Below are 27,599 nucleotides of genomic sequence, written 5' to 3' on the forward strand. Positions count from 1 at the left end.
AAAATCATTCAATCATTGTAGTCATAATAATGCCTGCAGCGTAACCTCAACTTTTGGCACTGTTTGGCTTCCGTACGGTTCAGGATCATCTGCAGGAAAGAGTCCAAGTTTGTTCCTCCGGTAAACAACCTCAATGAGACAAAGTGCTTAAGAAGCTGCTTGGTGTTAATTTATGGAGCCCAATAGATATTTAATGTAGCATGTTATGGTACTTGGGCTTTTACTGCCCGACTTAATTGCTTTTTTGTCCTTTGTTTTCTTTACAGAGCAGTCAGCAGAGAGTCTGCAGGGCCGCACCACCTTTTAGACTTAAAGACGTGAAAAATGTGACAGCCTGACTTCCTGTTTCCTTTTTACATCAAAAATTAAGATACAAAGATGATAAAACACGGGGATGCCATCAGCTGAGCATTTATGAAAACTTAAACTGGCTTAACAGCAGATGAAGAGCAACACTCGTTTTCTGAACGTTTTCTTGTAATGTAGTGGTTTTAGCTTTTAGTTTTGTTCTTCCTGGAGATGCTGAGCTCTTCTCATGTCAGAACAAGATAAATAATCTTTCCAGAAAGTTCTGGGTCTAAATGCCAGAAGTAAAATGCAGGACATGTTTCCATGTTTTCGCACTTGCGTCCGTGGTGATCTACAGCAGCGGTCTCCAACCTTTTTTGCGCCACGGACCGGTTAATGCCCGACAATATTTTCCCGGACCGGCCTTCAAGGTGTCGCGGATAAATACAACAAAATAAAACTAGTACCGGTACCGAAAAAATGAAGATTTATTCATAACACACGTGAAAAGACCCAGGAAAACCGAGTAAACGATAAAAACAATAACAAAATAACGCTGAAAACCAAACATTTCACACCCGAGCCTCAACTCTGGCGGCCCGGTACCAAACGACTCACGGCCCGGTACCGGTCCGAGGCCCGGGGGTTGGGGACCGCTGATGTATAGGACAGCACTTCACGAGATCTCCCGTGTTTCCTTGGAGGAGACGCAACATTAAAGTGCTTCAGTTTTACTTATTTGATTCAATAGCGAGCTATCGAGGCACTTTCGCTTGGATCTACGCCCGAGACTGAATAGTTCAAATGTATTTTTTATTGTTTTATTCTATTAAAGTTAATTACTGTTGTTATTCTGCATATTTTGTGCTTTTCTGTTTTAACAAAGCGTTGACACGCCATCTCAGAGCTATGTATATTTTAATTTGCAGCTTTGATGCAGACTGAAGGCAGAACAAAGGCCTGTGTGGGATGCCTTTGTCACACTCTGCTTTAATTAAGATTAATTGCGTACCTGGGAAGAGTCCTCTGGCAGTGTTTAGCCCGGACGCCAGCAGCTAAACGCTGTCACATGGTGACGTTCAGCAGCCGGAGGAGGAGGGGGAGGACGCGAGCACTGACGGCTCTTTTTGTTTTGACTCGCAGAGCTGAGACAGCAGTAAATACGACTGTTTATTGATGTCGTGTTTAATCTGGCAGCGACTCCGAGGCTCCGGGAACGCGCAGCACGCATCAGTATTTCTACACAATCGCACATCTGATGAAAAAACCTGCCTGAGAAACGTCACGTTTTTATGATTTACTGCACGCTGTGCATCATTTTTAAAAGATATACAAATAAACAACAACACACAATCACAGCAGTGCCTTAAATACTGAACATATTTAGCCACTGTGACATTTTCATTTGTACTTCTGGACACCAGTTTTTATATAAAAGCACTTTTTTTAGTTGGTTTGAGTTTATGGACACAAAAATTCCCACTTATGTTATTTTAGCCTGAGCATGATCACACTGCTTATTTCTACAGTTTCTACTTTTGTGGCATTTGACTAGGCAGGCATAAAGATGTGTTAGGGTCAGTAATAATAATGATAACAACTCAGGGTCACCTTACAACCCAAATCAACAAGAAACAACATTAAAGACATTTAAAATCCAGGAATAATAAGAATGTAAAACATAAAGCTTATGGCTGATATGACTGTGACAAAGAGTCGAGCTGACGAAAGTGTAGTGGTAATAAATGATGAGGTGCAGCACAGCTGAAGGCTCGGGCGTCCACGGTGTTCGGCCTGAAGTGAGAAGTTCGGAGAACAGCTGAAGCTGAGCAGAAAGCACGGAGAGCGTGTGAGGAGGAAGTCCTGGAAAAACTGGTTGTGCAGAATCACCGACAGCTTTGAGAAATAAATTCTTGTATTTAATACGCTGAAGAACTGGGAGCCAGTGAAGCTGGATGAGAGTAGGTGTGTGTGGTCAGTAGCCTTGGTGAAGGTGATCCTCTGAACTAATGAGGACAACGTGACTTTTATTGCCATTTAGGTTGATCCAAGTGATGATTGCCTGTAGGCAGGAGGTGAGGAACGGACAGGAAGAGAAGGTCTGGGGTGTGTAGAAAATACAGTTGTGTGTCATCTGCATAAAATATAATAGAAGAAATCAATTGGAACTGTTTACAAAAATGAAGATATTTCCTAGAAGAAGAAGATAATTTATAAATAGCAGGGGTCCCGTCAGTAATGCCTGAAGGACACCGCTGATGGGACGTGGACAGTATAGCCTTGAACAAACAGTTTCCTGTACGGTGTGAACTGCTAACGTGCTGTGTGCTCAATTCCAGTGTTAGCCAAAGATTCTGACAGAAGACGATGATGATGCCATCAAACGTTTACCTGCTAAACTCTTTTTGAGTGCTATAAAATACTGGTTACAGTCACATATTAAAAACTACTTGGTAGGGCTGGGCCATATCATACTGTTCACAGTAATACCGGTGTAATGTTGGGCAACGATAGGAAAATGAAATATCGCGATAGAATATGGGTAAAACGCGCATGCGCAGTGCCTTTGTTTACATACGTACACGGCGGCGACGCAGAATGAGAAGAGTGAAAGTGGATCGTTGAATGAAACAGATGAAGCAGAACTGGTTTGTAAAAATGCTGCAGCTTCACTGGTGTGGAACTGGTTTAGCTTTCGTCCGTCAGATACACAAAGCGCTATTTTTGGTAGAGCATGCTAGCGGGCCGTCGTTATTACCGTGTTGTTTGGAAAATACGGCACTTAAAATCATCCTTTGATTTTTCTGAAAGTCGACAGAGCCCCTTATAATCCCGTGTGCCTTATGTATGAACTCTGGTTGTGTTTACTGACCTCGAAACGATTTTATGTGCACGGCGCTCGAAAATCTGTCAAATGTTTTAGTACGACTTTGCTAAGGTACGAAGCCGCACCGCTTGATGGATTGTTGGAGCATTACGGCTATCGTAGGCGGAGCCTCGCGGAGTGATACGTACTGTGCTTCAACATAATATTACCGTATTGTGTGTGTGTATAACCTCTTTTTAAGTTTTGTGGATATTATACATGGTTATGCTGAGGATATGTCGGCCAGTTTCCACTGGAAATGCCTTTTGGATAAACTGTCAGCGAGGAATTTGCATTTGCACTGTTACATTTTTATATAACTTTAATGCACATAAAAAACAGCTGCTTGTTTAAGTGAAAATACATTGATATGGTTTTTGCACTAATAAAGTTGTGGAGTTGTAAAGTATTTTGTCTCGTGTCAATTATATCGTCAGTTATATCGTTATCGCAAATTTTCAAATGTATATCATGATAAATATTTTTGGTCATATCGCCCTGCTCTACTACTTGGTAATGTTATGAGATGTTGTGTTATACAGTTGCATTTGTTGTCATATTTAACATACGTCAGCCAAATGTTACTCACTGGTAACAAAAATAGGACAAAATATAGAATGAATGTCTTTGAGACCGTACTGAGCGCCTCGAGTCCACTCGTGTGCACATTCACACCGTTACCAAGTCTTAAATCCCTGAAAGCTTCATGCACACATAAACCAACTGAAAAATTGCAAGTGCAGGAAATGAAAAATATTTTTGACTGCTTTTGTTGCTTCTCTTTTCCACTTTAAGGAAAGTTGCGTTTCCGCCGGGCGAGCGCCGTCTCCGCAGCTCATTTCCCACTGAGAATAAACGGGCCGGCGATGGAACATTTCCCATGAGTCCGTCTGTCTGTCACGGATGACGAGGGGCTCTAAGCAGCCCCGTCCCATCTTAATCTGTTCTGCATGCTAAGCAGAGCCCCCCGCCCTCCCTCCTCAGATTGTTATAAATGCTGTTTATGGTCTTGCTATGACAACTGTGAAGGGCACGGCGAGGATTTATCACGGGATTATCTCCTCAACCAATGAATAGACGGGACAGGTTGTAAATGACCCTGCAGGGTAATAAAAGAAGACGCTGCTCCTCTGGGACAATAAGAGGAGGAGGTGATGTTATTATTAATATTAATAATAACATCACACACAGACAGATCGGCTCACTTTAATTCAGCCATGTTTGTTTTAGTTTGTTGTTTACCTTTTAGTTTTTATTGATTTTAAAGAAAGCGTCCATTCATCGTTACTTCAGGGTCACACGTTTAAACTCTGGGCTGCATTTAGAGCAACTTCTTGTTGTGTAGCAGTTTAGAGCATGCTCACGTGTACGGAAGACAAGAAGTCCCCACAATAAAAAGATTTTGTTTATAAAGGTGCCAAATTAGGAAAGTGCTTCAACAGACAAGAAAGGTAGAATATTTAATTTAAGACAACAAACCCAACAAACACAGTTATTGAATACCAATCAATGCAATAAAGCAGTTATAAACATAAAAACATGTCTGAAAAATACTATTTTTAAAAATAATATATGTGAGTTAGTGCCTCGCATTGTGTTTGGCTCATTATATCATATTCTTATTGAATCCTGCTGACGAGAGTTAAATGGATAAAAATTTACTAAAGCAGTGATAATGTGACTGAAGTGTCAAAGTTTCTGTCATCATTTGTGCTTCTGTGATTGGTTTGTTTTGTGGCAGCTGGATTCTCGTGAATTTCTTAGGCTACGTTCACACTGCAGGCGAAAGCGCATCAAATTCGATTTTTTTGACCCTCTGCGACCCATATCCGATCATGGTGTGTCAGTGTGAACGGCACAAATCCGATATTTTCAAATCCGATCTGGGTCACTTTCGTATGTGGTACTGAATCCGATACATATCCGATGTTTTAGAAAGCGACTGCTGTTTGATGGTCATGTCGCATTAAATCCGTCTTTTACGTCACCGACACAAGACAGACGGCAATTATCAGCGCCGGAGAAGACATCGCGAAGGCTTCCTGGCCTTCCCGTGAAACTGCTGGGAAGACAACGTTGGAGAAACGTGAACATTTTCTTTGTACTGTATAATCTGCAGATTCTGACAGAAATCCGCAACTTTCTGATCATTTTAAGCTTCGTAGTTTTATGGTTGGACTCTACTAGAGTAGCTTTGCATGATTAACAGTTCAGAGTAGCATAGCATCTTTATTTATAACGCACTTTACATCCAACAATGTTGACCAAAGTGCTACAAATATAAAACAGAGAGGAAACAGTTTAAATTACATATAAAATATCTTAAAATTAAAAATAATATAATTAATAAGAAACATATTAAGAGACATCAACAAGTCCTGCTGTGCTAAAAGCCAAAGTAAATAAATATGTTTTAAGACGTGATTTAAAAACAGATAAGGGAGGTGCCTGTCTAACATGTAAAGGCAACTTATTCCACAATTTTGGTGCTGCCACAGCAAACGCCCGATCCCCTCTGAGCTTACGATTAGTCCTGGGCACACTCAGGAGGAGCTGGTCTGCCGAACTGAGGGACCGGGAAGGTATGTATGGATGAAGAAGCTCAGAGAGGTACAGAGGGGCAGCATTGGACAAACATTTAAAAGCAAATAAAAGCAGCTTAAAATGTAATCCTTATTTATCTGATACTGAGTCTGGAGCTCAGTTTGAATTGTCTGAAACAAGCTGTTTTAGCTCCTCCCCTTTTAAGACCAATATTAGCCATCTCTGTGACATCATACAGATCCAAGACTAAGAAAAAGTGATAAACTGAGTGTTTGGAGCTGAATGTACACTGAAGTCTGACCAGGTTTGACAAGAAAATTTAAAAAAGCAGAATAAATCCACTTTAACGACCGCAGCTTACAATTAAAAAGTAAACAAGCTCTAAGGGTGGAACTAGTGGCCCTGTTTCGGAGAGACAACATTATAATCAAGCTGCTAACAGAGGGTAAAGGAGCGTGAAGTCTGCAGGCCTCAGAAGAGCCGAGGATGAGGAATCTCAGAGTGTGGTGGAATATCTGACAGCATCAGTCTCTCAAACTAAAACAGTGAAACGTTCACAGCTCCGCACATGAAAATAGGTCAGGAAGACAGGGAGCCGTCTCCTGCCAAATGTCGAACATTTTAATGAGCCAAGAAAAGAGTCCCGTGTTTGACTTGGTATCTGGAGCATATGGTGGCTGAAAGGCGTGGCCCCGCAGTCCCCCAATACCAACGTCCCCGGGCCCCCGAGGCCCCCGGGGTGTCAGTTTTTAGAGCTCTGCCACTACAAAGACAGCAGGACTGCCGCTCACATGTGAGCCACTCAGCTAAACTGGGTTCAAGTCCACACAAGTAAACAACGAGCGCTGCCAACGCAGAGGACACGGCGACTTCATCGTCTGATGATGATCTTTGTTTACTTTGATACTGTTTTTTAGCTACAGTTACAATATTGTAGCGTTAGCACTTTAGGATTTTATGGGTGTAGATAAAGTCCGCTCGTGGCCCCCTTTAGACTCCGCCCCCTGCACGTTGCAGGTACCTCTGCTTGAGAGAGAGGTCAACCAAACTGAAGTTTCACTGTAACCTTCACCCTCAGCGTCCTGCTGGCGACTGATGCAGCTCATACATGTGACACAGAGCTGAAGCTGTGTATGACAATCACTTTAGCTCCGCCTAAATGGTTTTAATTGGCACGCTCATCCAAACACCACCCGCCGCATGTCCATCACCATTCACACTGTATCCTCTCTTTAAACAGAGACTCTTTCGGCTTATTATTCACTGTCAGCGTCGACAAAACGACTAAACTGTGAGATGTAAACAGACAGACTAAACCTGCAGCCGTGGAGAGAAACAATGCAGCCCACTCCCCCGGAGACTGAAGCTAATCCCGCCGACCGCTTAAACCTCCCCAATAAATATTTAATGAGCACAAAGAGGGAACCGGTGGTGGGAAGCGAATGAAACGGAGACGATCCCACACGGCTGCTCAGAGTTTAAAGAAGACGCTGCTGGTGACGGCGAGTCCCGTGAGACCGAAACCACCGGCCAAACATTCACCGCCTGACGGGAGGCCGGCACTTCAGGAAGTCCATTATGTGAAGGAGCGCCGGCGCGATGTCAGTTTATCAGCTCAGTTATTGCAAAGCTGCTTTTTAAACCTGAACCCACAGTCGGACTCATGCAGTCCGTCTCCACAAAGTCTGCTGCAGATTTAGAGACACTTTGTGCAAGAAGACAAAACTGTAAATGAAACTTTAAAGGAACCGTCTGTCTTTTTAGAGCTTATTTTAAAAAATATACACAGATTAGTGTGTGATTACGTCTTCCAACAAATCTCCTAAACTTAGAATTAAGCTGTTAGAAATACATAGGAGCAGGCACCGGCTTATGGAGGACGCCATGCTGACGCCATGCTGAATACAGTGGCCGAGATAGACGTCACCAGTCTGACTGATCGTGTGTTATGAAAGCGCCACGACAAACACAGACGAGAAGTCGCAGGTGTTCACGTGCTGACGAGTCAAATTTTAATCTGTCATCAAAGTCAGCGTACGAAGGATCGGTGGAAAGAAACGACGTCCAAAGAAAAGAGTGTTAAGGAGGAAAAATATCGACAGTAAGGTCTCATCCACCAGTTTTCCCAAGTCTGCATGAAGTCTCCAGCTGAGCTTTTTCAGCTATATGAGAAAGATAATCTACAAATTCAACTGGTTTTATTCGCCAAGACCATAAACTCATCAAGAAGTGTTTACTGAGGTTACAGAGCGAGGGCGCCAATACATCTGGATATTTCTGTGCAGGCTATCCGGTCGTTCAGTCTGACGTCACTAGCCGTGTCTGGGCCTAAACTCCGCTGCAGGTCCATATATCAAACGATCACTGTGGCATTACTGAGAGTTAAAAACTGTCTAAAGTCTTTCATCTTTAATAAAATGATCAGCGTTCTGCTCTACCAGGTGTAACAATTGAGTTTAACATCCAGGCATCCATGAAAACGGAATTTATGACATTTAACGGAGTTAGAAGTTAGCAGGAAGTTAGCTCGCTAGCTTCTATCTAAATACAATATAGCATGTGCTGACTGCGGGGTTTTGGAAACAAATTCAAACCTACAGCTCTGTTATCACTTCCAACATCAATGAAGACAGAAAACTAAACAGCAGTGATGTTTGTAGGGTTACTGAAGTTTGGCTAGCTGCTATATAATGATGTGCTACGTGACCGCTAGCGACACAGCTATGTTAGCATAATATAAACAAGCTAACTTTTTTTCCACTCGATAAAAGTTAACATGAGTGTTCTCGGTGGTCAGGAACAAATGTAATCGCATGGCAGGATGCTGTAAAAGGACCAAACTTCAGCCAGGAGAACAACTGAGATAATCCATCCACAATACGAGGTTAGTCATTCATATACTGCTGCATGGGCTGGGCTGTAGCTACATCCTAAGGTTTTAAAAACTGAGCTTAAATAAATGATTAGCGGTAATAAAAGCCGAGGGAGGACAACAGTGATCAGTGACTGTTTTAGGAGCTTTTTGAGATTAAATAGAAGAAAATACAAAACATTAAACATGTTAACAACACAAAAGCCATATTAAACGCAGACTACTTTAGGCCTGGAAGTAGGATTCATCACGTCATCACTTAACGACCGGATTGGTGCACTTTTCCCTTAATCCTAATAACGACACTGCATTTATGCCGAAATATGAATCAGTGCATCCTTGTTACTAAACCTGGCTTTGAAGTAAAGTTTTGTAGAGGCAGCAACACTAAAAGTCTTATTTTGATCCAAAATTTCCACTAAATTCTCAAAATAAAATATTATTTTTCTTATTCTATACAATCTGTGATCATTTTTACATGGTTGTATATCTTACATGTTAAACTCAGAGCCATTCAAAGAGAAAATTGTGTTTTATTTATCTGCTAAATTTGACTTGAAGCCCCTGATCTGAGTGACGTTTCGTGGACTGACAGAGAGATCTTGTAAAAGTCCAAACACGACGCCCTGACTGATGGAGGTGAAGATAAATCTCCTCGGCCGCCGCCTCGCAATCCTTCTTAAAAGTTAAACAGCCATAAAAGGCTGCAGGAACTCTGACCTTCACAATCTAACCGAGCAGGAAAAGCCAATGATGTGTACAAGGCTCCGCTCGGCAGATTATGATAAAATATGTCTCGGCGTCACCAAAAGATAACTGTACGTCTCCCTGTGACAGATACGAGCCCGCTATTTTAATAACAGCCCAATTTCTGCGGCACTAAAATGTTTTACTGTCGGCCATAAAGCACACAGCGTCTGACATAGGAAGCGTGCAGTGCCTCCCGACCCTTCAAAATAAGGCGGACCACGTGGTGGTTTAATTGTCACAACATGGAAACACACCGGCGCGCCTGATGTTCAGCAGTTCATTTTATAAAGAGAGATGTTGTGCTTTTCATTTAAGCAGAGAAAATTATAAAATATGTATAAAGAATATTTACATTTTATTTTTATAATTACATAAATTAGGAATAAGTTGCCATTCCTAATATGTTTTTTTAAATCATATATGCGGTTTATGTACAAAGAGTTTACCTGATGGGAGGAATAGCGATAGTGCCATTTCATAATTATCACAATCAAGGATTATATTTTACTCTAACCCCAGAATCTGTCACACAGAGTCTTATTTTGATGGGAAGAAACAGGAAACAGCCCCTTTTTTTCACATGAGCAGAACAAATTAGGTTTCTGGAACAGACTGGGCGCGACTTATGACACAATTATCCTAACAGCAGCAACAGCAACCAGTTGCCTACCAGGCTAAAGCTAACCAGGCTTTGATTAGCACTTAGCATGAGCTAAGCTATACAACAATGTGGCGAGTTGTACGCCATTTAGCCAACAAAGCTTTTCATACGATCAATGAACAATCAGACTGAGAGGAACTGCAAGCTTATTGGCTAACAATGAGTTATTTTATACCTAAACAATTATTCCAGTCCAAACTCACTCACTCCTTCAAAATAAAAGCATCACAAATGCATATTGGGACATTTACAATCTAATTATTTATTTTCCCCACTGTGATTAAGAATGCATGACTAACTCGATCTAATAAAGGTTACTGTCAGTCTCAGCAACACTTTGTGGTACAATCTGATAATACACCGAAGTACAGATCAGCACTAGTTCGACTTTAGTTGACGTCTCTTCATCACAACGCAGATCATTTTGGACTGTTTCTTCCCTTTCTGTTAACAGGGTTGATGTTGGTAGTTTTAAACCATGTAGAATCCTTTCTTAATAGCATGTGTTATCAATTACATTCAACTTATTCAATCACTTATAAATTATTTTATTTTGATTTACCATCAGGCATTTAAAGGAGCAAACCTCAAAGCTAGTATAGCTGTAGTTAACTGTAGAAGCATTTAAACCAGCCGAACCTCCACAAAAATAAGTAAAATCAAACAAAAAAAACAAACATGAATTTGCATGTATATTACTTAGAAATGCTGACATGAGACATGTTTCTTTCGTATATATGCTGGCATGTATCACATTGTGACGCTGTAGTTGATCGTCTCTTTTTTATTTCAGTATGAATTGGACGCTTTGTTTGTTTACTGTGCGTCCAGAGGAAATTTCCCTCTGGGATAATAAAGTCTTGCATGTGTGGTCCTGGCAAAATATGACTTGTCACTGCTCTGCTGTGGACGCTGAATGACTAACACAGATCTGAGTGCTGTAAAGTTTCGACCTGGAACAAACGGGGGGACATTTCTTTTGTCCAATAACACTCGACAGCTTTTACACTCATGCTTGAAATTTGTTTGGAAGTCCTCGAGGGTGAAAAGCTGCCAGAGAGAAAAGACCTGTGGCTGAAAACAGTCTCGCCCTCCAGAAAAGCCAAGAAGAAGAATTAGCCGGGCACAGAGGACGAGGAGCGTGTGTGGTCCCTTTAGTCGCCAGGTGATGTGGTGGGGAAGCTGTCAGCCGGCTGGACGGCGGCTGAATCCCGGCGAGCGGAGCGGGAGGAGGAGGAGGGCGAAGCATTCTTCAGTGCTGACATTCCCATTGAGACTCGGGGCAGCCGTGAAATAAAAGCTGCGAGGAGGCTGAAAGAAAGAAAAAGACGGCTCCGGTAGTTTATTTTGTCGAAACAAAACGCGAGTCCCACTTGTGGATGAACGTGATTGAACTGCGCTTTGTGTGCGGCTGAATGGCTGTGAGCAAATACGGCTGGAAGTGACTGTTAGTTTTACCGATTTTAACAGTGAACAGGAAAAAAGAGCTTAGCTCCAGACAAAGAGGCCATTGAGATAATTTTCCAACAATTAATATTTACTCACTGACACACTTAGAGGACAGACTCGCTTTATAATGCTGGGAAAATGTTGTAAAACTTCATGCGTGGCTCAAAAATTTGTATTTTTTTAAAATAATGACTGAAAATATTTTTTTTCAATATCTGCTCTGAATATCACTGATAAGAGTGTACAAAATATACAAATATCAGAGCTAGTGTAAGACACAATTTTCAATGAATATGAACTATATAAATCACCTTAAACCAAAAAGTACCAAGAAAAACTGAAATATACCGATAGCCTTATCTGCTAACAAAACTTTTAGATAATTTGAACCATTAAATTATTGCTTAAACATGAAATAAGCCGTTTTTGCTTCTAAAGTTAACTGTTAACTAACTAACTTATATTTATTAAATCGCTTAAGAGTTTTAGCCGCTAGCTTTTAGCTAACATGAATCCAACTATAGTTAAACTAACTAATGCTTAAGCTAGGCTAACATTTCTATTCTAAAAATCTACTTTTCTCCCATATTTCTATTTATGAAATCTGAGTTTAAGCTACCCAGACTTTTTTATTATTAAATCAGTTATAAATCGCTTAAGAGTTTTAGCCGCTAACTTTTAGCTAACATGAATCCAACTATAGTTAAACTAACTAATGCTTAAGCTAGGCTAACATTTCTATTCTAAAAATCAACTTTTCTCCCATATTTCTATTTATGAAATCTGAGTTTAAGCTACCCAGACTTTTTTATTATTAAATCAGTTATAAATCGCTTAAGAGTTTTAGCCGCTAACTTTTAGCTAACATGAATCCAACTATAGTTAAACTAACTAATGCTTAAGCTAGGCTAACATTTCTATTCTAAAAATCAACTTTTCTCCCATATTTCTATTTATGAAATCTGAGTTTAAGCTACCCAGACTTTTTATTATTAAATCAGTTATACATTTTGAACTAAGCTACGGCTAAGGTCGTCGCTGCAGTAAGTATATATGTGGGAAATACAGAATGTTTCAACTAAATACATAAAGAACTACAAAAAAATATCTAGTTGGATCTTCATCTCGCTCGCATGTTGACAAGCAAAATCTGTTTATGCTAGCTGAACATAATGAATACTGTGTATTTCTGAATATTTAGTGTTTCTGCAAAATTAAAACAAACCCTTGGATATCATAACTGTTCTATCCTCATTTGGTAAAACAGCTTCTACGTAATATTAATCTGAGCTTCTCTCAAATATACATTTACTGTCCTGTTTTGGTCATTTCGCAACTTCAGCTGGTCTTCAGTTTTAAAAATAGCTCGACAAACTTGGAAATGTGTTTTTATGGGCTGCTGAGGTCCAGAGGAAGAAAAGCAGCAAACCACGACACTTTAAGCTAAACAAGTCGACCTGCTGGTTTCATACAGTGTGAAAGTGCTGGAGCTCCTTTTTCTGCCAACAGCATCCTGCACCGGTTAGAGTTCCTGAAGTGTTTAAACTGATCTTGTTTCAATTTTTAAAAAAGACTAATTATAAAGCTACAAATACACCATTTGAATGCAAACTCAGACCATTAACAGAGCCTCACGAGTGCATTAAGAGGAATCCGTTGTGAATTAGCACTTGAGAGAAACAAAGGGCTCTGTCTCCTCGCCTCCTCTTTCTTTTCTCTCCCCCCTCTGCCTTTCACCCTCCAGCAGATAAAAAAAAACACCAGAGGAGTCCTCTCGGCTCGTCTGTCCCTCCCCTCGTCGTGTCTTTCAAGCTGTGGAGGAAGAAAGGAGGTTGAATTGGGCCTAATCTTGTACATGTGAATGTGTGCGGCCTCGGTTTGTCCTCTCCGCCTGATAAAAAGGATGCAGGTGCAGGACGGCAGGTCATAAAGATAAAATCCATGTCAATTCAAGATTCCTCCAGCGAGCCTGAAGACTGACCGAGTAGCTTTTAGGTCCTAATGTTGCATTCTGGGAAGTCGGTCATTCCAACTTTTTGAGTCGGAATTTTGAACTGGAACTTCCCTGAAGTCAGACTTCCAATTGGAGTGTGTGAAGCCCCACAGACCCTGACTTCACAATCAAAGAGGGTGGTGTATCTCTCATAATGTGCAAGGCTCCACGCTGAATATATACTGGAGTCTTCATCACCTGCAGATGTGAGTTTATGCTCTGACGGGACAACGAGCTGGAGCAGCAGCCGGGAGAAGACTGGACGTGTCTCTGAATGTGCCTCTTTTACACGTCGTGCTTTGTTTAAGACACAAACTGAAATCTGTCAGAGGAGCGAGCGCTCTCCGAGCTCCCGGTTTGTGAGCGCGGCAAACCTCCGTCTCCGTGTCTTTGCAGAGCCTCCTCTGATGGCTTCCCTTTGGCGCCTTCAGGCAGATCACCAAGAACACAATCTGCCGCCGTGCTGAGCGGCTGCCAGCGTCTGAATAAATCATCCGTCTCAGCTAGAGGTGAAGCTGTTTGATTTCATGTGTGACCCAAATAAGACGGCTTCCCCTGAGTGACGGCGTAAATGATGCAGCGACGGGGAGAAACGAGTCCATCCCGACGGGTCAGCGCGCCATCGCTGACCTGCTTCACGCATTTTTGTTGGTTTTTCTTTTGCACAATGTAACGTTTTATTTACTTTACACCTTCCAAGTAATTACCTTTATTCATATTTCACCGGCGCTCCTCGCTAAGAGTGAGGTAAAACTGGCAAGAACGAGATTGTGAGCCTAAAAGATTCATCGCAGTTTAACTGAAAATAAAATGTATTTTCAGGGTTTCAAAGCAGCTGGTTGAAAAAGTAACCGCCGTAAACCCAGAGTTAATATTTAAACTGAAATGTTAAGGTTATTTACTTTTTATTGAATCGTAGCAGTGAAAATGAAACTTTCTGGTTCTTCATCGCAGTGACATCACTGAGCTTACTTTTTATAAAAACAGACAAAATAACTTGAGCTCCAATAAGTGATCGGTGTGGCTGTTTGCCCAGCTGTTACAATAAAATTTAAGAGGATTTAAAAGGATTTAAGAGGTTTAGGGGAGTTAGAAGTTAGCAACCTAGCTACCGTCCATCTAAAGATGATCCACTGATGATGGATTTATTCAATACAAAAATTTCAACATGAAACATTTAGCTCTGGAGTAACTTTGGGGATAAACAAAGGCAGAAAACTAAACACCAATGCAGCTTTATAGCTGCAGTTAGGCTAATAAGAGCACATTAGCACAGGGAAGATGGAGGATGAAGGGTAAATTGTGCCTGATAAAGGTTGAGGTCCTTGGTGAAGACACCAAAAATGGAGTAAATCCATCCACAACACAAGCTTTCTGTCTCCTGGTGAATTTTCCTGCAAATGCATTTGCCAAGAAAAGACTTTAGCATATAAATAAAAAAGTATATTTGAAACCGTTAAGCTAATTCTAAGCTTTTATGGACTTTATTTGGTTCTCATGAAGTCTACTGGGTGGGATCATTAGATGTTCTTTTTCAGTCAGTCTTTGGTTTGATCCACATTTGAAACCAACATCAGAAACATGTTTCATCCAGGTTCCCGCCCCCCTGAGATCTTTGTTTTCACACTTCCCTTTACCATCAGTTGCTATTTGTCGACGCTAAGGCCCGAAACCCCACAACTTCCTGTGTGCGGCGTCCGGCTCTCGCTGCTTGTTTGTTTGTGATGATGCTGATGAGCCGTGTTGGTCGCGGGCACAGCGGCGGGTTCCTCCCCCACATGTCTTACGATTAGTCATAGAAGTTGGAGGAGGATGGAGGGGATGAAGGTGGGGGCTGCTGAGCATGGCGTTGCCTGGGAACAGACAGGGGAGGAGGTGGCGAGGTGGTGCTTTTATTACCAATGAATTAGTGTCGTTTTCTTTTCACACGCCCACTAACTAACCTCCCCCTGGCCTCCCCTCTCTACACCCTAAATGGTTTGTGGCAGGCGGCTCCGCCCTCCCGTAACCCACCTGTGCACGGCACTGACGGGGTGTCGCTCCCTGCAGCCATCAGGTGCTTCAACTTAGCCATAAACTGTCAGTGAACTTCTGAACTCTGAGACTCCAAACTGATCCTGAACCAGGATCACCAACGCCAGGACAGATCCCAATTTTAATTTACTCTTCCTGCAAGAATAACGGAAACGATCTAAAAATATGAAACTTATGATCATGTGAACTTCAAGTAAGGAAAACGTGATGCCGTGAAAGTCCAAAATATGAAGCAAAACAGTAACACCGAGGATATCAAACTAGTGCAAATTTCAGCTTTTTATAAAATATAAAAGCTTTCCAGTTCAATAATATGACAATTCATTTTTTTAATAACTTCTAAAATAACAAGAACTGTAACGGTTAAAAAACAACAAACAGTTGTTTATTTTATTTTAATTATTTTCCTTTCTTTTGTTCGTGCGTTGTTACTTATTTTACTTATTTTCTTAAAGGGCATTTGTTAGATTTTTAAACGTAATTATGTAAATATTTACTAATTCCTGGATATCAGATTTTTACTGCGTGATTATCGTAGCTCAAAAAATTCCCGATAATAAGAAAATTCATCACCAAAACTCATTTTTAATTTATTTCATTTTTCACTTTATTTGTGGCAAATTAAATGTTCTAAAACTGAACTATACAAAACATTTTATTAATCTTATAAACACAATCTACACATTTCATCACTGAATGTGTATTGTGAATATTTCACTATGTTAGCGAGCCTGCTGGTAGCCTGATCTGAGCTCATCGCTGTTCTCATGACTTTGGGTTCAGTCGCTAGTTTCAAGTCCCACCGAAAAAAACACAAAGTTTAAAACTAAAGTTCAATTTTGGGTTAAAAAAATAAACTCAGCCATGCTAACAGATGAAATTATCCGTCTGTTAGCTAACGTGTGAGCTGCATCGCTCATCACGTCCAGTTTCAAGCCAACAAAACGGCAAAAATGAAAACATTAAACCCGATGTGTCACGATGCACGCAGCTTCATGACGGGACTTTACAGACCCTGGTGTGACATCACAGTGGCTAAGTCCATCTTTTATATACAGTCTATACAACTGCTGCAGCTGTATACACTGTAACCTATGGTTAGCTAGCTGTGACTTCATTCAGCGACTAATATAAGATAACTCTTTATTGTCATTGCACAGTCATACATAGTACAATAGTACAATGAAATTGGAAAACTGTCCTAAGTTGGCTCTACATATAACACAACACGACACGATATGACACATCACAACGCAACACAAACAACACAACACAGTCTATTAACTTAGTAATAAAAGAAGAAGAATAAGTGTATGTGTATTGCACAGTTATTATTGCACATTAATTATTATTGCACCTTGTTATAAATATAAATATTATTATTGTTATTGTTTTAAACAATGTTAGCTCCCCCCTAAAAAAGTCCAGGTAGCCAATCAGGTCAGCTATTTGCTAGTGAGCAACACCCAGATTAAATCCTCAAATTTCACTCAACTAAACTGGACTTCTGTAAATAAGCAGACTGCAGATAACAGAGATCGTTTTCAGAATTATCTGTCAGATAATTGCATTTTAATTTGTGTCAGTTTAGCTTTTGCTTGAAAAACGACTCGTTTTATTTTATATGAAGTTTTTTTGCAGTTTCTGTTCTCACTGCCCCAGGACATGAAATGACACGAAGATAATAAATGTGAACAGTTCACACACTGGAGGTCATGAGTAAAAACTCCTTTATTCAAACAGACGTAAAGCTTCGGGTCAGGCTGTTAAAGAGCTTCTCTTGTATTTGGAGAATGTTTGAGTTGATAACAGACTTTCAGGTTTAATGACCTCGGTGTGTTTTTGCCTCCAGCCTCTTTTTTAAACCTCTGCGGTGATGGGTTTAATTTACGACCCATTCAGGAATCTTATCTCCACCTTCGGCCCGTAAACTAACACCTCAGAGCCGCACTTCAAAGCTGCCGAGGTGCCAAAAACCTGCCCAGCGCTTAAAGGGGAAAGATGTGCAGATGGATGAGGTCTCATAGATTATGATAGGGAGGGTAGAAACATTAGCTGGAAGGAGCTAAACGTTCCTGCAGCTGGGAAAAAGGCCACGTCGGCCCTGGAGGAGTTTGGAGCATATTTTGACAGGAAAACCAGTTTCCACATCAGGACGGAGAGGAGGGGGGGTCTGAGCTGCAGGCTCAGGGTACTGCACAAATATGAGCTGCACATCACATCTTTAACATCTTTAGGTATTTCATGGCTCTCTTGTTTTAACAACAATCATCTTAAGAACATTATGAAGAATAACGACATCATCTGACCTTTGAAACGCCATATACGAGTGTTTCAGGCCTGAGAAAGAATCAGAAAGTCCAAGCTTCAAATTCCAAGGCTGGAAAATAAAAAGTGGGGTTGGATCTGAAGCTTTGAGGCCTTCACAGACCAAGAGAGAGACGATAAATGTTTTAACACATGAAACATTTGGACAAATTTTACACGTCTGGGTCGGTAATTGGACCAGAAGTTTAAGACAAATATTTCTTGCTGCCTTCTTACATGTGGAAAAGGTAGAATGAATATTTAGATAATCTCTTGCTGTTGGTTGGCTATAAAGAGCTTAATGTTTGATTTGTTTCTATTGTCTAATGTTAAGAAAATAAAACCAGAGACCGTTTAATTAAAATACCTCTGTGGAAAAATTCTGCAACAGCAAAAATGACCAAGTAACTTGAAGAGGGAAAAATTGAATTTCTCAATTTGAAGGAAGGGACCTGAATGAGCTTTCTGTTGATCCAGTTTTTATTATTGGGGACTAGGGATGCACCGATACCGATACTGGTATCGGGTATCGGGGCCGATACTGTAAAATGTGTGTGTACTCATACTCGTAAAAGTTAACCGATACCAACTTATTTCATTAATCAGAGGGTGGCTTGTCATTTCTGTTGTAGTTTGTTAGATTGGCCACTAGGGGGCCAATTATTATTTTATTTATTATTTATTTAATAATAATTATTTTGTTTGTTTGTTTACAATATGGACACTCTGCAATAATTTAAAAGTTTAAGTTTAAATTTATTCGCAAACCTAATTTGTATTTATTTTATTCCAAACAGAAGTGTTTATTTATTATTCTGAAAGCTCGAGACAGTGCCAATAGTTCAGTGATATTTTGTTAAATTACAATGTGGAGACTCTGCAATAATTTAACAGAAGTGCTTATTTTTCACTTGAAATTTTTTTGTGGTCATTTTTATTAAGATTTTATTTTTTATCGGCAGAGAATAAAATAAAACCTGTCTTCCAATTCATTGCATTTGTGTGTGTGTGTGTGGTAGAAGTATCGTTTTTTGTACTCTATATCGGCAAGTACTCAGATCCAAGTAGGTATCGTATCGGTTTGAAAAAATTGGTATCGTTGCATCCCTATTGGGGACCATTAAAATTGACGATATTTTACGTAACATCATAATAACAGTCTGGAGGTGTTTCAATATGGCTGCCAGTTGTTGAGACTGGCTCATAGAAGGACGCGACACGACGGCTGATGTAGGAAAAACCATATTTGTGTGTTTGGGATTATTGGCTGGATGCTACTTTGTGTTATTTCTGTTATTAACATTAATCAGAACCACATCTTACATGACTTTAAATATTTGTTCAGCCAAACTGGACTCGATGATGCAACGGCGAGTTGTGTTTCCTGCCGTCCTGCGTTTTCATGACCAAAAATCTTTCACAGCCTTTCATCATCTGACGAGTTCATCAGTGTAAATAAGCCATGTGTTGTTCGGCTGACAGCAGACGGCACGCTCTGTCATCATCATCATCATCATCGCCACGTTCTTCTTCTTCTCTCTCTGAGTCTTTCTCCACAGATCGTCTGTACAGTTTGCTAATTAACACTGTCACACCTCTTCCTGAAGTCTGTAATTAACGAACAGCAGCGAGGGGCTCGTGATTAATTGCACTTCAGCGAGCAGCGAGTTTAGCAGCTGATGTTGGACATCCAGCAGATCCAGCTTCACTCGACTGAAACTGAAGTCGAGGCATTAAAAAGCTTCTCAGCTGCGTATTAAGATGTTTGCGAGGGTTAAACGTGGAACTGCAGGATTTCAAACAGCTCACATTTTCATCCTTACTCAGTAACTCAGCTTCCAGCCTCTGTTGGGTCCATGAAAACAAACGCGCTGAATTCCCATGTTGGAATGACACACAAGCCACAAATAATCAAACCTGCCATGAACGCCTGCAATTAAATTCAAATGCCCCAAAAACTTTAGATATTGTTGACTGCTCTGTTGCTGCGTGTTTGCTGTGCCTCATTAAAATAAAAAGGTGTTTATTGGTTCGGATTTTAAACTGAATCATTTTTATTTCTCAGATTGTTTATTTACATCAAACTGCGCATCGTCACCTATAACAAATGTTAGCACTAAACTGCAGAAGATGGGCTGTACTAATAAAGTTTTATTGATTTCAAAGTTTAGTGGAATCAATAGAAATCAATAAATGTGGAGTAATAAGTCGTGTTTGTTCTGTACCCGTGTGATTATTTTAACCTCGTCTTTTACGTCTGTGGAGGTTTTTCCCTTTAAAGTCGGTTTGTTTTACTTGTGTGTGGTCACTCAGCTCAGGAGGATGGAGGTGGCGGTGGCAGGGGTGTTCAGAAACTGACATTTTTATGGTAACAGTCGTCGTCTCTTGGCAACGCACTCAAAGACCCGTACGCATTGACGGAGCACAATTGTGTTTGGCACCAGGAAAGTGTTAACTGGCTAATCCCTTACGGCCGCCCAGACGCCGCCCGCTGCTAATTCACTGCTCCGCACAAACCGGCCAGTGTTTACACACCAGAGCTCGGTCACCGCGGGGGGAGGAAAAGCTCTTCACACGAGCTGCTGGCTCTCAGCGCTCAGAGGAACAGAGTCCATTAAACAGAAACCACCTGCAGGATCTATGCTGAGCTACTCCCAGGATTTAACAATAAATTACACCTCAAACTTTAACTGCAGAATCAATGCAGCCATAAGTGTCTGCACATTAATCTACTGCAAAATTTACACTCAAAACAACGTGAAACTCCTGGGAGTCGACGAACATCTAAGAAAGATGATTGAAGGTCTCGTGGAGTCGTTGCTAAACAGCTGCAGATTCCAACATCATCAGTTCAAACAAATATACTTCAGTAGAAGTTATTTTAATGTGTCACCACTTTGCCAAGAGTCTGGAAGAAGATCCAAACTCATGATCGCCCAGAGGTTAGGATGTTAATAACAGAGGAACCACCAAGGCTCTGCCATGAACTGTAAACTGCTGAAACACCAGCATCACTGTCCACAGTGAAGCCAGCTCCACATCACCATGGACACGTGCACGAAAGAATTCAGTTTTGGCTCCAAAAATGGTAAATGGCCTGTATTTATATAGCGCTTTACTCATCCCTAAGGACCCCAAAGCGCTTTACATATCCAGTCATCCACCCATTCACACACTGGTGATGGCAGCTACACTGTAGCCACCCTGGGGCGCACTGACAGAGGCGAGGCTGCCGGACACTGGCGCCACCGGGCCCTCTGACCACCACCAGTAGGCAACGGGTGAAGTGTCTTGCCCAAGGACACAACGACCGAGACTGTCCAAGCCGGGGCTCAAACGGGCAACCGTCCGATTACAAGACGAACTCCCAACTCTTGAGCCACGATCGCCCCTTCAAGTTTGACTTTAACCTGCAGCTGCCCACACGAAGTCAGACGCCTCCTCGAGAAAAGTTCTGTGATCAGACGAGACAAAGATTGAGCTGTGATGACGAGAGGTTTGTTTGGAAGAGTAAAGGTAGGAGCACTGTACCAACTGTCAGGCCTGGTGGTGGTCGCAGTTTTTCTCTGCTGCACAAAGTGGATGGAACAATGTTGGAGGAGGTCTACAGCCAAACTCTTCAACTTCACCTCCAAAGAAAAACAGCTGGATGGTTGAAACTTGCGCTTGGATCCTACGCACATCAAAACCAGGTTTGGAAGCATAAATATAAATTCAAACTTGTGCATCTAATAAAGATGTTTCTGATGTGGACTTTTCACAAACTGCTGTGGGAATCATGTGACATCAGAGACCATAGTTTGACTCAAACATGAGATTTTTTCAGTTTAACTATGAATAGACGACTAAAATAAACACAAATAAACTTGATTATGATTACATTATTCAGGTGACATGGGTAGTTTCAGTATCCGGTTTGTGTTAAAACACTTCCTACTTCCTGTTAAGCTCTGGGTTCTTGGTTGTCATGGTGACATCTACGCTTTTTCTGGACAAACCTGACACTGCAGACTTTACTTTAGGTCTCTACTAGAGCAGCTTTGCATAAATCACAGTTCAAGGTAAATCTTGCCTTGAGCTGGATCTCGGTGCCAAGTTCAGCTCACGGTCTCTTCGGCGCTCTGTTAGCGGCGTGAATCGCACAGGAGCCACATTATTGGTCAGATAATTACATAAGAAAATGCCCCAACAGTACAAATGTGTTATCATTGTCAGACTACATGCATGAAAGCTGAAGTATCCAACTTTATTCGCCCCTTTTCTTCCAAGTAAAGGTAAAGGATAACGGGAAGCTAAAGGCTTAATTAAAAGGTTAAATGCTGCAGTTGTGTCGCAGTAATGACAACAAGATAAAAGCTGCAAAAGCTGAAAATAAACTTAAACTAAACTTAACTTCTGCTAAATGTGATGTGGAAATGTTTGTAGTGCCGCGGCCGCTCAACATACCAGGTTAATGCAATCTGAAGGGACGTCATCGTCCATGGTTCATGTTTTAAACTCGTATGTAACACGCGTGTTTCCATGTGAACGTGCTGCACTGATGGTTCACACCCTGAGAATATATTAATGCGACTCGGCACTAACGTGAAGCGGGACTCGGTCTTCTTCTGATTTACAGTCACGACATGTTGAGGATCCTCACAAGTGTGAAATATTTAGTAAATAAATTTGGTACGAAGAGATTTTTCTCTCGACATCAGTACAAGCTGCATTTATATTTTATTAATATCCGAGTTGATGTATAAAGGAGTCACATTTAAGTTGATTTACTGTGAATGTTTTTACGAGCTTTTCCATTTCCATCTTATTTTTTTAATGCAATAAATCAAAGACGCGCCACTTCCTGTTTCTCAGCATCTTTTATCCCGTCACACACGTATTCATCGAATGTAAAGAAAACTAAACAAAAGAAACTGACTTTGTTTTGTAGTCTAACAAAAAAAATCTTAGTTATTAACTGAAAGGATTATTTTTGAATTTGTTCTGTGTTTCACATTTTGTTTGTTTTCACATTTAGACGTTAAAACTGAGTCAAAGTTTATCGATGACGTTTTCTTACAGCGTTATTAAATGAAACATGTCGGGTCGGCTCAACGGGACTTTTTATGTTCAGTCAAAAACTCTGATTCTGATATAAGCTCACTGCACGAACAAATCTGCCGTCACAGGCGACTGAAAAATATTCAAACCTTTATTTAAACTTATATTTATGTTGTTGTCTCACTCAACAGGTTAAACATAATTTCACATTTATTGTAAATGTTTTTTGTGTATATAATAAAAGACAAAGCAAAATAAAGCTTCACTCATTTTTATTTTTTTACCAAATTATAAAGAATAAAGAATTTTTAGTGTGCATTAAATATTTTTTCAAATGTTCACGCAGGTCCAGATTTTTTTATGATACTAAACTAAAATGTGTTACGATTATTCACGCCCATTAGTTCAGTGTATATTTTTATGTTGCTGTCTTATTAAATAAATGATTTAGCATTAAAATGCAGCATTGATGAACTGTGTGTGAGACGGTGCGTTGGTCCAGTTTTAATATCTGAGCACGTTAATGTGTTTCAATAGAAACAGTCTGAGGGTTCATTTAATCCTGATTTAATAACACGGAGCCTGAAATGTGAATCTCAGCTTCTCAATATGAACTCTGATTTTATATTTGGCTGCACTGAAACGATCACCTATAAATCACTGACAGAAGTTCAGTTTCTCAGCTGCTGCTTTGTGAAAGTGACAAAGAAATGTTAAAAAATAAAATCTCATTTTAAAACTGGTTTGTTGTCGGAGGCCTCCGGCTCCAAATCTCAGGGATACAGACGTACTCGTACTTCATGACAGAAGGCCTACACTTTGATAAAACTTGGTTTTAATTTAAGGTACCTTAGATCTCGGGTTTATAAATAACAGAAGGGAAACAAGACGTAGTGTCAGGCTGTTAAAATACCTGAACAGGTGACATTTCACAGAGTGAGGAGTTCAAAAAAATACAGCTGTTACCAGGTAAACTGGGTTCATGTAACACCTGGTGAAGCAGATTTATTAAACCACATTTCAGGTTACGAGAAAAATAAATTTAAAAAGAATTCTACAGAATTAATCTCATGTTTACTGAGATTAAAGGTGCGAATCTAAATTATTCTTCATTTAATTTTAATTAGATTTAACAAAGATTGTGAAATAGTCATAACTTTTTATCTACTTTCATTTGTTTTTGTGACTATTTCACATTCTGCTGTGATGTTGGGCTGAAATATAATAAATAAACTCAAATAAAAAATCTCACTTTGTGATTTTAAGAAAGGGAGAAAACAGCAGGTTAGAGGTTAAATGTACAAACTTAGAGGACTGAATTATAACTGCACAAATCCATAAAAGCTGAAAATGTTAAAGAGATTTTAAAGTGTACAAACGCACTCGGACTGGATTTATTTCCTGTATTTTTGCCCATGAAGGTTTCTTTAATGGATCTGGATGAGCAGACACAGCGAAGGGAATAAAAAGCCCATTAGTCATGTTCATGCTTTTCAATGCCCCCAAAATGAAAATAATCATTTAAAAAAAGATACAAACACTGGATTATTCTCTGCTTTTCAGACGGAGGAGCATGCAGCAGTACAAATACACAGACAGCGGCTCATTGTAACACCAAACCTTTAAATCAAACCAACACGGCCTCGCTACTCAATAAAAAACATCTAAAGTTGGTCTTTAAAAAGTGCATCAGAGACATAGATCCTTGCATTCAAACCTCTCCGGTGGGTTTTTAGACTGTGACATAAATATATGCTTTTAAGTTTCATCTTCTCTGCGATTGTTCATATCGATTATTACAAAATAAACTCGATTGAGAAAGGAAAAAACAGCGGGGACATATTTGGTTGTTCACAGCCTGCCGGCTTCTTTAGGCAGATTTTCCTCTTGAGGTTCAATCAAAGGGAGAAAGAGTTTTACAAATGGGATCAAATTAACCTCCTTTTAGGTTTAACTTTTGTTTTGGGGGCAGAAAAGAAACGGAGAGGCTCAAGAGGGAGAAAAATCTTCTGGAGTCATTAATCTGAAGGTTTCTTTGAGTCCGAGAAGAAAAGGCTGCAAACACAAAAGATCCGGATAATTTGTCTGTGCGGGATCCACCGAGCCGTTAAACTCAGTCACGGTGAAGCGAAGGAATGTGGAGCAAATTTGTTTCTGACCTCGGTGGGAAAGAAAGCCAGTCGATCATTTTGATTATTTCTGTGGAGGTCAGAGGTCAGCCTGCGGTTTCCTGAACTCTCTGCGGTGGAAGTTTTTTTTTTTTTTTAATATAGAAAAAGCGGAGCAGCCCCCGTCAGTGCACCGCCACCACGGACTGCAGCGCCTCTCCGGGGCCGCCCGGGCTGCTCTGGCCGGTGGCTGTCTGCGGGGAGGTGGGGCTCAGAGACTGGGGGGAGTTCGCGAGGAAAGCCGGAATGTGCGCGGGCAGCCCCGGCAGGCCGGGTACCGAGGCTGGGGAGGGTTTGATCGGCACCGGGATGGCGGGCAGCGTCTGCCCGCCGTGACAGATGGTCTTGAGTGGCATGCCGTAGGCCGAGTAGTCGCTGGCGGCCATGGAGATGGGGGCCGCAGTGTCCATCATCCCGGAGCCGTACATGTGCGGCCAGGCCGGGGTCAGCTGGTTGTGCAGCGGGTACCCGTGGGTGGAGAAGGCCGCCAGCCCGCCGGGCATCTTGTACTCTCTGGCGATGATGTTCTCGATGGCGAACGGGTGCTTGAAGCTGGACGGCTGCGAGACGGAGCTCAGGTTGTATCCGGCCGGCATCTGCGGGAGGTGCGCGGCTGCGTGCAGCGCGCTCAGCCGCAGCTTGGCCTGCTGCTGCAGGTAGTGCGCCGCGTCCTGCGGCTTGCTGGCGGCCAGCGGGTCCGCGGCCTGCATGCTGCCCACCTTGAAGCGTTTCCGGCGCCGCAGGAAGCTCCCGTTCTCGAACATGTCACCGCAGCTGGGGTGCAGAGCCCAGAAGCTGCCCTTGCCGGGCTGGTCCGGCCTGCGGGGGATCTTGATGAAGCAATCGTTGAAAGAGAGGTTGTGGCGCAGCGAGTTCTGCCAGCGCTGCGTGTTTTCCCGGTAGTACGGGAACCGGTCCATGATGAACTTGTAAATCTCGCTGAGTGGGAGCATCTTCTCCGGGCAGCTCTGGATGGCCATGGCCGTCAGGGAGATGTACGAGTACGGAGGCTTCTGGTCGCTGTACGTGTTCCTCCCGGGGCGCGGCATTTTCTCCTGCCGAGCCGAGCCGGACCGGGATCCCGTCAGAAGAGCCTCTCTTCGCTTTGTTTTCGGAAACTTTCTCCAAACTCTTCACTGCGCCTTTACGCACGAGACGGAAACCGCCGGCTGTCCTGGACGCATGCTCCCAGTTTTTACGCACAGCTGGTAGCGAAACTTTGGGAGAAGTTGAAGCGGTGGGTGCTCCTCCTCTCCTCCGCTTGGGTGGCAGGTGCAGCGCGGTGTCCGTCCTCCTGCTGCCCGCTGGTGAGCTGCGCTAAGCGGCTGCTGCTGCCTCTTCCATGTCCCTCTCAGATCTGTCCCGTGCGCGGTGACAGGAGCAGAAAAGACCCCCGGTGAGGAGCTTCATTAATGGGCCACTTCTGCGCCATCACATGATCACAGCCAAGAGGAGGAGGAGGAGGAGGGAGGCGGGGGCGTAGGGGGGAAGCGGGGGACACACCGTGCTGTCATTTACACGGTGAACCGACACGAGTCTTTCATTTGAAGCTGCGGCGGAGAAAGAGCCGAAGAGAGGAGCACGACTGTCGGGAACGTGTGCGCCGAGCGGAGGTGTGTTGGCACCGTTTTACGCGCAGTGTGTGTCTGTGTGTGTGTGTCGGGGGGTTGTTTGTGGCCTCTCGCACCAATTTGCATTGACTAATAGAGCCGCTGAGAGCTGCTGTGTGAGCGCTTTAATTTGTTTTATTTGTCTTTTTGTCGTTTGTCTCTGTTCACAGAACCGTCACGAAGCTTCTCTCCAAACATCCAGGTATCGTTCACAGAGTCTGAGCCGATGAAGACGAGACTTCTCTCACTGTGGGAGAGAAACTCCTTTAATAAGCTCCCGTTTTCCACTTTCCTTGAACTACGGAATTAAAGTGAATTTCCTCGAAATTTAAACAAGTTATTGTGCGAATCCACAGCTCTGTGTGGAAACAACAACCCTGAACTTTAAACGATGAGCTTAGAATTTCTGCGATTAATTTCATACGATTAACCCTTTTTGCTTTTTTCTCCCGTTTTTGCCCAAATGCCACATTTATCTTTTTTTTTTTCCTAAAATAATAAGCAGATAATTTTTTAAGGAGCTTGTAAAGTTTTGAGTCTTTTTTCCTCAGCAGATGGATCTGAAAGTTCCGCCTTAAAGCTCTTAATCATTTTTATTTTACTCAGCAAAGCTTCATTTTTAATCTGAACTGATCTGTCAGTATAATTCTAATATAATGCAATTTAATTAATTATAATCTTAATATCTGATATTTGTAGCACATACATTTATTTTTTGTATATATCTAGTAATTAACATCAATAAGATTTTTAATTGTAAAAGAGAAAGAATAATTTTATCATCCTGAAAAAAGAGTTGTCAGTTTTAAAATAAAAGGAAATAATCTAGCAGATATATTGCCATATATTATTATTATTATTATTGTTATTATTATATTAACACTGAAAAATGTTTAACAAATTTTGCAGAACTTATTTCTGAGACTTGAAATATTCTCAAGTCATTTTTGTGCAAGAGTCATCTGATGATGAGTTAATTTGTTGACTGATTTTATGATCTTACAATACGATCAATTA

The 27,599-nt window shown here is 41.4% G+C and overlaps 1 protein-coding gene and 1 long non-coding RNA gene across 2 annotated transcripts; both read right to left on the minus strand.

Annotated features, from left to right (window-relative positions):
• Positions 1–1,795: 1,795 nt before the first annotated feature.
• LOC146526248 (uncharacterized) lies at positions 1,796–15,761 on the minus strand. The gene is made up of 2 exons (XR_014874873.1): positions 15,061–15,761; positions 1,796–11,292 (listed from the first exon to the last, which is right to left on the minus strand). It is a non-coding gene; the product is annotated as an uncharacterized LOC146526248 (long non-coding RNA).
• Positions 15,762–23,139: 7,378 nt separating this feature from the next.
• LOC146526249 (forkhead box protein B1-like) lies at positions 23,140–27,257 on the minus strand. The gene has a single exon (XM_085164724.1). The coding sequence runs from the start codon at positions 26,019–26,021 to the stop codon at positions 25,098–25,100; it is 924 nt and encodes a 307-aa protein (XP_085020850.1). The 5' UTR covers positions 26,022–27,257; the 3' UTR covers positions 23,140–25,097.
• Positions 27,258–27,599: the final 342 nt, after the last annotated feature.

The sequence above is a fragment of the Neolamprologus multifasciatus genome, chromosome 1, assembly GCF_963576455.1.
Source record: "Neolamprologus multifasciatus chromosome 1, fNeoMul1.2, whole genome shotgun sequence".
NCBI classification, from domain to species: Eukaryota; Metazoa; Chordata; class Actinopteri; order Cichliformes; family Cichlidae; genus Neolamprologus; species Neolamprologus multifasciatus.